General features: G+C 37.1%; 1 protein-coding gene across 7 annotated transcripts in view; it reads right to left on the bottom strand.

Annotated features, from left to right (window-relative positions):
* LOC136056585 (zinc finger protein 532-like) overlaps nt 1–11,741 on the bottom strand; it is a 92,425-nt gene extending 80,684 nt beyond the window's left edge. For 3 of the 7 annotated variants that reach the window (XM_065748868.1, XM_065748869.1, XM_065748870.1), the window contains exon 1: nt 9,402–11,741. In XM_065748868.1, coding sequence (XP_065604940.1) covers nt 9,402–11,738 — 2,337 coding nt within the window. In that variant the 5' untranslated portion in view covers nt 11,739–11,741. Of the gene's footprint in view, nt 1–1,434; nt 1,612–4,533; nt 4,716–9,401 lie in introns of all 7 variants that reach the window. The other 4 variants (XM_065748864.1, XM_065748865.1, XM_065748866.1 and 1 more) reach the window with 2 other exon arrangements.
* Between the last annotated feature and the right edge of the window lie 404 nt (nt 11,742–12,145).

Raw genomic sequence — 12,145 nt, 5'->3', positions numbered from 1 at the left:
CACCCATATCATAACTCTATGACAGATCAGGACACCCCCTTATATATGTATGTCTACTGTTTGTTATAATGTTCTGTGGTGCTCACAGTGTGCTCTGTGCTCTTCAGAGAAATGTAATGGAGTTTAGTGGAATATTTACTTTCAGCACCACACTTGTACCAACAGAGGCAGAAGGTAGAAGAAAGGCTGTGATTGGAAATACTGAGTTGTGATCTGTGCCGAATCAAGTCTGAATTTCATGTGTGTTGCACCTGCAGCTCCCACTGACTGCAGTGGAGTCTCTGAATATTTAACATCTGTAGAACTGAGATCTGGATCTCAGTTCCTAATTATGCTCCTTGCTGCCTTCAGTGAAGTACTTACTAATGTTATGTGCAACCTTCCCAGCTGCAGAATGGTAACAGTTCAACCTTAATCCAGAAAAAAGAACTTGTGTATCACAAGAAGTAACAGTATAGCTCTGTGGATATTTTCCTCCTGAACTGGAGGGCAGCCCTGGGCAAGGCTAATAGCCAGCACCTCTCACCAAATAGTCTGGGCTTGTTCTTGTAATGCAACAGCCTTAGTGGAGCTAAAACCCAGCACACTGCTCCCAGAGCTCGCAGCTTGCATGAAACAATGTAAGGCACTAGCAGTGTATGCTCCAAGGTGTGCCACTGCTGCCTGGAGGTCCCCCCACAAGCACACACCTCAACCCCTGAGCGCTGCCAGCACTGAAAGAATCAACCTTCCAAATTCATCTACCAGACAGCTGTGTTTAAGCACATGACATGAAAGAAAAAAAATAAATCACTTTTTTTGACTTCTTCAGCCAGTTGTTGTGGAAGCTGCTACAGATGTGCTGATGAGCTGTAGTAGTTCTTTTTCACACTTTCTTTATTTGCAGTAAAAATGTATATAAATAGACTAAAATCCAAGGATAAGCAACACACTAGTAGTCTGTCTGAATTACTTTGGTAATTCGCAGAATGATTACAGCATGGTTCAGTTAGAGGGGACCCCTACGCCCCTGCAGCTCCACTCCTGCTGTGGGCTGGGTGCCCTCCACCAGCTCAGGCTGCAAAGGGCCCCATCAATGGCTTTGGGTATGTCCAAGGGTGGGGCACCCACAGCTCTAGGCAGCAGTTCCAGTGCCTTGCCACCTCTTAGCAAAGAGTTTACCCCACACATCCAACTTAAATCTCCCCTCTTTTACTGCATTACTTTACTGTAGCGCTGTGTTTAAAGAACTGATATTGCTGTTGATGAAAATTTAATTTTAGACAAATTCCTAGCTAAAAACTCATGAAAATATCACAAGAACACCACATGTTACCAAACAGATGACAAATTGTTGGTTGTATGGTACTTATGGTTTCGTAAGCACAGGACAGAATGCAATTTCATAAGTTATTAAAATGCAGACAAGTACAGTAAAAGATTAATTTTGCTTACTTTGGTTCGCCTATCTTGATACCCGGGTGTTGTGTATAGGCATGGGAATGTGTGCTGGGAGCAGATTTAAATGCCATGGGACAGATAGGACATTTGTAAAAGACTTCACAATGAGAACCTTGAATATGAGACTTGAGTGCCGCCACATCAGAGTATACAACATTGCAATGAACGCAGCTGCAAAAAAAGAGTGGAGAAGAGTCAGTTCAGCCTAGCAAAAAGTATACTGCAAGACATGGAATCAACACTGGTTTTCAAGCAAGTGAAAGAGGTAAGCATATATACATGACCAGAACTACATTATTATATATATACATTAAAACTACATTATTCTGTCAATTTAAAAGTATGAATGACAGAGTAGGAATCAATATAAGTAGATATTTGCATATCAAAAAGGAGAAGAGAAGCAATTTCCCAAATTTAACTTTGTAAATATAAGAGATATGAAGTCAGAAAATGTTTCATGGGATTACAACAGAATAGATAGAAGTGTCAACAAAGAAATATTCCATTGATTGTGAAAATAATGCTTTGTAAATTTGTAAAGTTTTACAAAATACGCTTTTTTCACATGCAGTGGATTGTGCAAGGTACACCATTACCACCAAAATGAAAAACCAGTAAGCAAAACATTTAGACCATTTATCTTGTTTAGATTTAATGAAGTCATAATATTAACAATCTTTGGTACTAGTAATTGATTTGCTTGGATTAACAACAAAAAAAAAAAAAGAGTAAATTTAAATTCAGGACAACTAAACTGAATATCTACAATCACATGAATGTATTAGATTGGAATCCAGAAAGTATTTTTCAAAACGTGCTTCTTCGGTGTTGAAAATTTATGACCTTTCTACATCTATTCTAAAATAAAATTATTAAAAAATTGAATTTAAATTAGCACAAGCATTTCTACACACAACAGCCCCTTTTAATTTCATGCACCTCGAGAACTAAGTGCTACCTGATAAGTACAAGAATATGCTGCAATAAGCAATTACATCATCTCTCAAATCAACAAATTTCTAATTGATTGGTATTTTGCAGTAAGGGTTTTACAATTTATACCTGGAAGAACTCTAGCTTCCAAAATAATAATTTTTGCATCATGGTAGTATGATTTTTGTATAAACATCACACAATTTTCCAACAATTTTCATGCTTTGATGATAGCAATAAAGCAGGAAATAGTTAAAAATTGCACTCAATAATCATTTTTCCTTTAAAATGTCCCACCTTTGAATTTTATGAAATATCACCCTTTCTTTTTTAAGCACTTAATATATGTTCCTAATAATACTAATTCAGTTTATATCTATCTGTACTCCACTTCCCAGTGCATTTTCTAAAGTAAAAGGCCTTCACCTTTTCCAGTCTTTGTAGTGGCAGAGTGTGGCCCTCTCATTGCAGCAAGCCCCCAGAGCCCCACTGCTGTGTTGTCACTCAGCAGAGTTGGGTCCCATCTCATCCTTCCCTTCTCCATTGCCTGGCTTTTATTCTCTAGTGATACAAAGTCATAAATAATCCTCAGCATCCACTGTTGTATGTTAAAGCAATTCATAAGGCCCAAACCTTCCTTTCCTTAAGTGCTGTATCACCTTTGTTCTCAACATGCAAGGATGCAATTCAACTTAAGGCTGAGATGTTCAGCTGGTTTATGTCAGACAACTCGCCTGGACCACTGACATGAAGCTGCTTCATAAATCCTTTGGAAAGGCAGAATAGGCTGTGGTTCCCAGTGAAAGGTCCAAGTGATGAGGAGCACAACAAGGAAGGCCTTACATTCTCCTGGATACTGCTTCTCTTTGCCTAGGCATTTTTGGTTTGGTATCTCCAAATAAAGCAATTGACTTAGTGTGACATGAGATGTTAATGGTAAATCTTGAGAAATTCAGTAACATTACAATGATTCCCCATGAAGGATTTATGGATTTTCTCGTGTCATTGATGCAGGTCAGCAGTCCCTGAAGATGATATTAAGAGACACGGGTAAGGAAAAAGAGCAGGAGAGTAGATGAGGTAGATGTACAAAATATATAATAAAAAAGACTGCTGTGCTTGGGAGACGTGAATAAAAGAATCCAAAGAAACATGAAAAGATGAGAGTCATGTCAGACCATGGATTCAGACTGAGAATCAACTGCTGCAGCAGCTGGCCTGATGCAGGAAAAATGCTTTCTTACTGAGAGGAAGATGTCACAGCCATCCCAGCATAGGAACAGGTACTGTGAGGGAGAAGAGGCTATCTGTTGGGTGGGATTCTAACTTGCCTTTCTGTAGTCAGATAGGATGGAATAGCGATGTCTGAGGAGGGCTGAGCAGAGTACTATGGGCTGCTCCTCCATCCCTCGCTGTGCTGTCTGCCAGTCAGTCAGCAACATTCCAAGATAAAACAACTCTCATGCCTTTCAAAATGCAACATTTCCACAAAATGCATCTGATCCCTGTTTTCTTAGTGAGTTGCCATTACAGGGAAACAAAAGAATAAAAGGAAAACCAAAGAGTAAAGATGAGGAAACAGAATAGGCTGTTGGAGTGAGAAAGGTAATCTTTAAGTGGTGTAAAGTAGAAGAATCTTCCCTTCCTACAGCAAATAGATTAAAAAGGACTTGACAAAGTTGTTCTAGTTGTGCTACTAGACAGGTGCAGTATGCTCATTCATAGCCTGATAATAAATTCTGGTAGAAAATAAGAATATGCAAAACATAAGAATATTTCTACCAGAAAGAATAGTCTAAAATTCAATGTTCTGGAAAAAAAAAAAAAAAAAAAAAACCAAGAAGCCTGTTATGAACCTGAAATTAAGAAAATACATCTGAATTTTCTAGACCTTAGAAACTGTGAAGCCTTGAATCTGACATTTTATGGCTGGATGAGATTAGCTAATTTAATAATATACAAGAGCAGATGCTCAAAACAAAGCTGAATTCTAATGTAGTATTTACTCAAAAATTTATAGTACTAATAGAATTATTGCCAAGACAACCTTAAACCAATGAAGCTGTATTCTACAAACAATGTTTATGAAAATGGAAAATTACTTTTGAAAGCATAAATTACATATAAATTGATAATTAAAGTAATCACAATACTGACCGAAAACCAACTCTTCGAGTATAATGCAGGCAGTTCTTAGTGACATGAGTCTGGAAGTGGACAGATCTGCAGATTGCTCCACATTCAGGACACGTGTATGGAGATTTATGCTGATGAATTCTCTGGTGTGATGCAAAACTGCACTGGTTAGGAAGCAGCATCTGGCAGACATTGCATGTCTTCTAAACAATAAACCAAAATAGATTAAACAAAAGGTTGGGTTCAGCTATACAGAATTTCTCATGTCAAACACTGTAATATAAATAAAAGGTTAAATGCTATGACTGATGTGAGCCAAAATAAGTAGGCAAGGTCTAAATTCAAACTCTACTGACTAACCTCGTAGCAACTGGCACTAGATATATTGGCATTCTGGGCCAGATTCTGAAACAACGAAGCTCTTTCATTCACCACTGACCATAGAAGATGCATGTTAGTTTATTTAAATTTTATTTAGGTGCCTCACAAGATTACCTTACTAGTGCAAGGGGCCTAAGTGGGGCCCTTACTAGTATAAGGGGCCTAAATCTTTTTAGGAAGATTTAACAGCAAATCTAAGACTCCTTCGTGACATGGGTACTTTTGAACATGATATTTACATATTTTTAGCGGTGTTATCCATAAAAATCTTGCAAATGGAATGAAGTGTACATTTTGCAAGAATATAAACAAAACAAGAGTTGTATTAAAAATTATTTACTAACCTATGGATAAAGAAATCTTCAAATAATTAAGAAAATCCTTCTCCTCACATTAAAACAGTTTCTTACAGAAAGAAGTAAAACAGTTTCTTACTGAGGCTTCACCAAAAGTCACTCCCTTCTTCCAATTCAGGCCAGACTCCTTGAAGTCTTTTAAAAATGGTAAGATTCAGAGCATACAGTAGCAGAATCAAAGCTACTATTGTAGAAATACTACACTGCTACAAATAGGTTTCATAGAAGTCTGCCTTACTAGTATTGGCAACTTTGCCAGTACAAAAAAATCACCTGTTTCCATTTAATCAGCAAGAGACAAATCCTAACTGCAACAATTGAAGCACAAAACCTTTACAGTCACTGCCAATTTATTATTTATTTTTTCAAATAGAACCCTGTTTAATACCAAGGTCTAAAATAAATTTTTAATTGCCTTATATACTGACAATATTACTGATAAGAACAAGAGTATTTTTGTACCAGGATCTGTACACTCCATTTTTTTTTTCTTTTCAACTAAATGCTTTCTTGAGGCTGCATACAAATAGTTGTGAAATTTTTTTAATCATTTATTTTCGGAAGAAATGTTAACATGAAATATCTTAAGGTCACACAATCTGAAGCAGATGTGTTCTTCCATATGTTTTACTTTAATGTTTACTTTGTGATCACCACATTATGTTTGAACACTATCTCCATCCAAACATAGTTCTCAAATGTCCCGATGAGACAAAGATAGCAAAATGCAAAACTTTAAAACAGTGGAAGTTAACCAAGAAAATCTACCATTCTCCAAATTCAGGTTCAATATTAGCACTACCACCAGACTAAAGAATTAGTAGATAGCATCGAGATCACAGAAAGCTTGGTCTTGAGATGGATGATCTGCAGCCATTTTGTACTATCACCCTGATTAGAACCTCTACAACACAGGAAGACTGAAATTGTGCTCAAACACATGTAGTTAACCACTGAAATGCTAGTGTTTGTTCTCAACTGACCAATAGCCACGGTCTGAACCTTATGACACTGCACAGAACTGCTTTGGGATGCTAACTTTGTCTTCAGCTCAGGGTCACAGGTGGCCAAAGCCCAACTTACCATAACTTGGCTTAACATACATTTGCTGCATTTACTCAGCTTCAGTACCATTCTTAAAATGTAACTTTTGTCATATATGTATTAAGCTGCAATGTAATACTGAAGATGGAGTTTTATATTATGTAAGAAAACAGCAAAACAAAGCTTCTTAAATAGAGTGTTTTCATAGTCCTTCCAAAAGAGTATAAAAAGAAACCTGGATGCTACCCTACTTGACAGCCATACAACATTCCAACCCTAAATAAGTGTATCTCCAATTCTGCAACAAGCAGTCTGCAAGATTCATCTGCCACGTCAGTAATTCAGATTGACACAAAATGCCAGAAATGCTATTTGTTAGGGCTACTGGTTTGCTAGTCTGAAAAGTACAGTAAAATATTTAATTGAAACTGATTACTGTAGAACAAGAAGAATCTACTGTGAAATTCTGAAATTCACTTCTGCCTACCATTTTATTCTGGGCTTAAGGTGGCATTAAATTCTAGTTCTCTCATTCCAACCCATACTAAAATTAAACAGTTTCTGAAAATCATTACCTGCCTGAATTTGAAGTCAAAGTTTCAGAAAAAAAGGGTTGGATAAAAAAAAATTGTGGAGGTGGAAAATAAAGATAGAAAAGAACGATGAATATAAAGGTAAATAAGCTATGCAGCATCCACAAGAACAATACACTCACAGCTGTAAATAAGATGAATATTAACATGAATTAGCCCAGGCTTACTGGTTTGTTTCCCCAGTAAGTTAGGGCTTCATTCAGCCATGAAACCCATCACTGAGTAGTCTCATTCCTTTTAACAGGATTATTAACATAAGTGAGATATTGCAGAAAGGTAACAATGTTATAGGGAACATTTTTTAATTGCTAAAGATGTTTTACTATTTTTTATTTTAAAATAAACATTCTACCTTTACAACAAGAATTATACGTAACACATACAAGTGCAATTTCCATTTTAAGAGTAATTAGGTGGGCTCCTAAGAATGATAAGTTGCAAAGTCAAAATATTTTTATCTTTTTCTTCCTCCTCAAATGAAAATATTTTATCTAGCTTTTGTTTTCTCCTCCCAAAATAATTAGTTTCATAACAAAAATCCAGTATTAAGCACTAAGAAAACAGAAATCAGAATAATTCTTTTTCAAGCTTTTAGAGAGGCAACATATCACAAAGATATACTGAAATTTATTAATAAACACTTATACAGAGACTTTCTTCAGCGCACACTACTCTTGCAGAGATGCACATGCTAGCTGATGAGGGGATGAAAAGACAAAAAAGCAGGAGGTACTGCTTTCACTAAAGCAACCCTTCAGTTGAATGGCTTCCATGATGTTGCTATACGGCTAAGAAAAATATTTAATTCATTTTTAAGAGGATAGTTTAACAAACACTTAAAACTATGTTTATTAACAATTAATAATGTTCTTTTAAAATGGAATGATATGAAAATTGCTTTTTTCTTTTTAAATATGGAAATGCACACCCTACTAAGCAGGTATTAAGGCCTTGTTCATACCTCAGTCCTCATAAGACAGTGAGTTTCCAACAAGAGATACAAAGACATCAGTGGCCAGTATCTGTGCACCCTTATTCATCTTTCTACTTAACTGATGTTGCATTTTGTCATTGTATGATGACTTCATTGCTTTCCCACAGTAAATGCACTAGGGTAGACATTAACTAACAGGATGTGCACACAGAGCAAACTCTGCAGCAACAGGGCAAAAAAAAAACACTGGGAAGAGGAAGCAAGAAAGGCCAAGCTGTTTCCTTGGACATACTAAGACAGGCCCCACAGAAAGCAAGTACTTTTTAGTATTTAATCTCTGTTGCTCTATTTTTTTCATTTTATTCTTGCATCATCCTCCTAACCTATTTTCACTGTATTTGTTGGTCTCATCTATTTGGTTTGTCACGCTTATGGACTGCCTTTTAAATTCTTTGTTTTCATAGTACCAAGCACTGAAGGGGTCTCCCAAGGACTACTGGATCTTATTATATCACAAATAATCGTTAATGGACCTATTATGGAGAAAAAAAAAAAGAAAAAAAGATAAATCTAATATGCATCAGCAGAAGAGCTACCTTCTTAACTTAAGGACTTAAACCCTTATCCTGCACGCTGCTGTAAGATTCCAAGAATATTCCCAGGGCATTCCTGGCTTGATTGGTCTGAGCAGGGATAGAGCCTTTCAGCTCCTTGCTGATGTGCAGCCACAAGCTGTTACATCAAGATTAACTGAATGTTTTGAAACACACCAGAATCCCTTTTAATTGGCACAGCATAATTTAATTAATGATCTCAATTCTTACAGGATTATAAAATACATTGCACAATGATTAATACTAACTTTTATTGAATTATGTGTTTCTTTCAGATCAGGCATTGTATAAACAATTTTAAAATTCTTTGCTAATGTATTTTAACTCATGAGCAATTGTAAGAGGAAATGAAAGCCAACAGAAGTGAACAAATGATCACAGCAAGAAATACATGCTAGTGAATACTACTTTCTGATTATAAAAGACATGAAGACAGAAAAACACATATCCTTCCAGCAGAATCAATGTGCAATTTATTAGTTACTAGAGTCCTTGTATGTAACATGAACGTCACACTCACTTATAGTGCTGTATGAAAATAATAAAAGCCAAGGACAAATCAAGAATTAATTACTTCAGTTAAACTGGTGTGCTGTTAATGAAGGTGCCAATTAAGTGGTTTGTGGACAATCACATTTCAAAGCACAAAAAAACCCGTTAAAAATAATAGAGACCATTATGAATTTCAGTATTATAATATTTAGCTGCAACAAAGCTAATGCTAATTTTAGTAAAAATGGAAAAACTGGAAATTTTAGACTTCAAGGCCTAAAAAATTCTAAGAAAACTCTTATTTAAAAATGTTAACTCACTATAAAACTGCTTGCAAATTTTTTGTTGTTTTAAGTTTATGTTTTTAATCATGGAGGTTCAGAGAATTAACATCTAAATAAAAAATAAAATAACATTTCCAAAGTCTCCTAGGATTATAGGCAAAACATTGGAATTTAAACATATGATACTCTACTTGTCCACTTGTGTCTGCAGCCTGCTGGAAATGTGTAGCAAGAGATGTCTCATCCTGGAAAACTTCACTGCACTCCAAACACTTTAGACCATGTCTACAGAGTTTTGATGGATCTTCATCTAGTGGCATGGCTGGAACGATGGGTGTACTTGCTGGGGCTGATATGACTATTCCTGTTGTGCCAGACTGTATCTTAGTTACAGTGTGTGCACCAACTCCCACTGGACTTTGAAGCATAGACGTAACAGTATTGCTTGAAGGAGATGTTATCATTTGATCTGCTGGGACTGGTTTTAAAATCAGGTGCGAACACTGCATTACAACTCCTTTTTCCTTGTGTCCACGAGCATGTGAAAGAAGACTGCATTTGTTGTAGAAAACTAAATTCTTTGTACAGTGATTGCAAGTCACTTCAATTCGCACACTCCTCCTATCATAATGTTGAGTCAGGCTCTTCTCAAGAGCAAAGGAGTCGCCGCACTCCAAGCACTTGTAACCTCGTGTCGGTAACATTATTCCAGCACTGGCAGGGGGACTAAGGTTGGGAATGTAAACTGGGACAGGGTTGACGCTACTCAGCACCTTGTTAAATGCTTCCACTACAGAACTCTGTAGAGATGACACCACCTGGACTCGAGACACCTTTTTAGAAGGCTGTGAGACTGCTGCAGAAATTATTGCCTGCTTTATTTGTTGCTGGGGTTTCGTTAGCACTTGTCGGAGTTCAGAGGTGGTTTGAGCACCTTGAGGCAGAAGATTAAGGTTGGCAAGATGGACTGTCTTTGGCACAAGTTTAGCACTGGCAAGGCTGGATGCTGGCACCACAACAGTCTGCTGCTGTATTGCGTTGGCAGCTTTTATAATGGCACTACTGGCACTCTGCACGGAAGCAGCAGATAGCACAGTGGCTTTCACTGTAGTATTGTTAGCAAGCTTCAAATTAATAACTTGTGAACCTGCTGTTTTAACTGCTGAAACTGGGAGAAAGGCAGTAGCCACAGGTTTGATAGTGACCTGCTTTGGTGCAAGTTCTGCAGATGCAACTGCATTGGTGACAACAGCAGACTGGAGAGGAGCTCTAGGAGAAGAGGAAAGAACAGCAGCAGAAGTTGGTGAAGACAGAAGGGATGTCATGGAAGTTACCATAGAAGCACTCTGCTCTGTTTTTTTACTAGAGTCCAAATCAACTTCTGGCAACACTCTAGTAACAGTTCTCTTGATCTGCCCAGAGGAAGTCTTGATGGTTTTTATGCGAACTTTAGGAATTGCTGGTGTGGACCCTGCAGGAGAAGATGGAGACCCTTTGCTACTGTTTTCACTTGATACACTTCTGGGACTATCAGGTGGTCTAACAGATGGCTTTTTAACACCATCAGTAAGACTCTGAGATTCAGGTGATTTTTCAATAGCTGGGGGACTTTCACTCATATGTTTTGGTAATGGAAAAGACTCTCCTGAATTAGACTGTAAATCTTTACTGGTATCTGTAGCTGCCTTTCTAGCACTCAGTGCTGCAATTGCAGCAATGCATGAAGAAAGCTTTGCTGATGACTTTGCTTTGGACTCTGAAATGCTGGCAAGATTTGTTTCACTTTTTTCAGTGCTCAGTTTCCCATCAAGAACTCTGTTTTCAAGAAGTTTCTCAGAATTGTCTTTTGGCAATTTGTCCTCTGCCTTGTGAGCTTTGAAAGGCTCATAGATACGTAAATTCACAGAATTTGTCTCTGTCACTCGTTTAGAAACTTTACTTTTATCTATACTACTTGAAACTGAGAAACCAGATGTAATCAAATTCTCTCCCCCAAGTGCCTTTAGTTTGTCATATTCCTGCTGAGATACAGAACCTGTCAAGATATTTGCTCTGAAATTTGCACACATCTCTTCATTATCTGGAAGATCATCTACCTCAATTTTTTCATCATCATCAAATTCTTCAGCACTTGAAATTGGACTAAACTGGTTGAAAGCCGAATCCTTCAGTGCAGTCTCAGAAGTTGACTCATCTTTAAATGACTTGCTTTCATCTTTACTGTAACTATCAAGAGTTGAGGATATTAGAAAGCCGTTATGCAAGCCATTGCCTGTGGAATGGTGACCATCCTTGTCTACACTTTCTGAAGAATCAATAGTACGTACATTTTTCACAATGACACTCACACCAACATCAGATGATGATAGTGTATGAGAATCGTCATCTGTATGTACATTTTGTTTTATGTGGCTTTCATGATCATCATGTCCAGATTCAATAGCTGCTTTTGGGTCAACCACATCTGGTATGTCAAAGGCTGCAAGAAGATCATCAAAATCTGGGGTCTTCATATCCCCCATGGTCATGTACTTGATTGTAGATAAGTCTGTAAAACAAGCAGAAAATCCTCATCTCACTATTTTAATCTCTAACTGCACATTTAAACAAATAAGCACATCTGTATATGCCACGCAAAAAGGTGATATTTCACTTCTGAAGTGGTATTTTCAGAAATTAAGCATTACAAATAGTATCCCAGTGCAGGTGTACAATGTACAGCTGAAATACAATGCCAAGAACTACAGTAAACCACCAAGTTCATAGAATGTAACCTAGTAATTTTATTCTAGGAACAAACTTTCTCACCATCTACTTTCCTACTCTTTGCCACCCTTTCCCACCCATAGTACAACTACAGCAAGATATATAGACTTTCAGAAAAATAACAAGATATTTGTACATCCTCCTAAGTCTAGATTTCCCTTGGCATTTG

Source organism: Cyrtonyx montezumae, unplaced genomic scaffold (assembly GCF_038088225.1).
Source record: "Cyrtonyx montezumae isolate F1298 unplaced genomic scaffold, pur_monq_1.0 scaffold_53, whole genome shotgun sequence".
Taxonomy (NCBI): domain Eukaryota; kingdom Metazoa; phylum Chordata; class Aves; order Galliformes; family Odontophoridae; genus Cyrtonyx; species Cyrtonyx montezumae.
The sequence above is the reverse complement of the archived record's forward strand: the minus strand, read 5'-3'. Positions and strand labels throughout refer to the sequence as shown.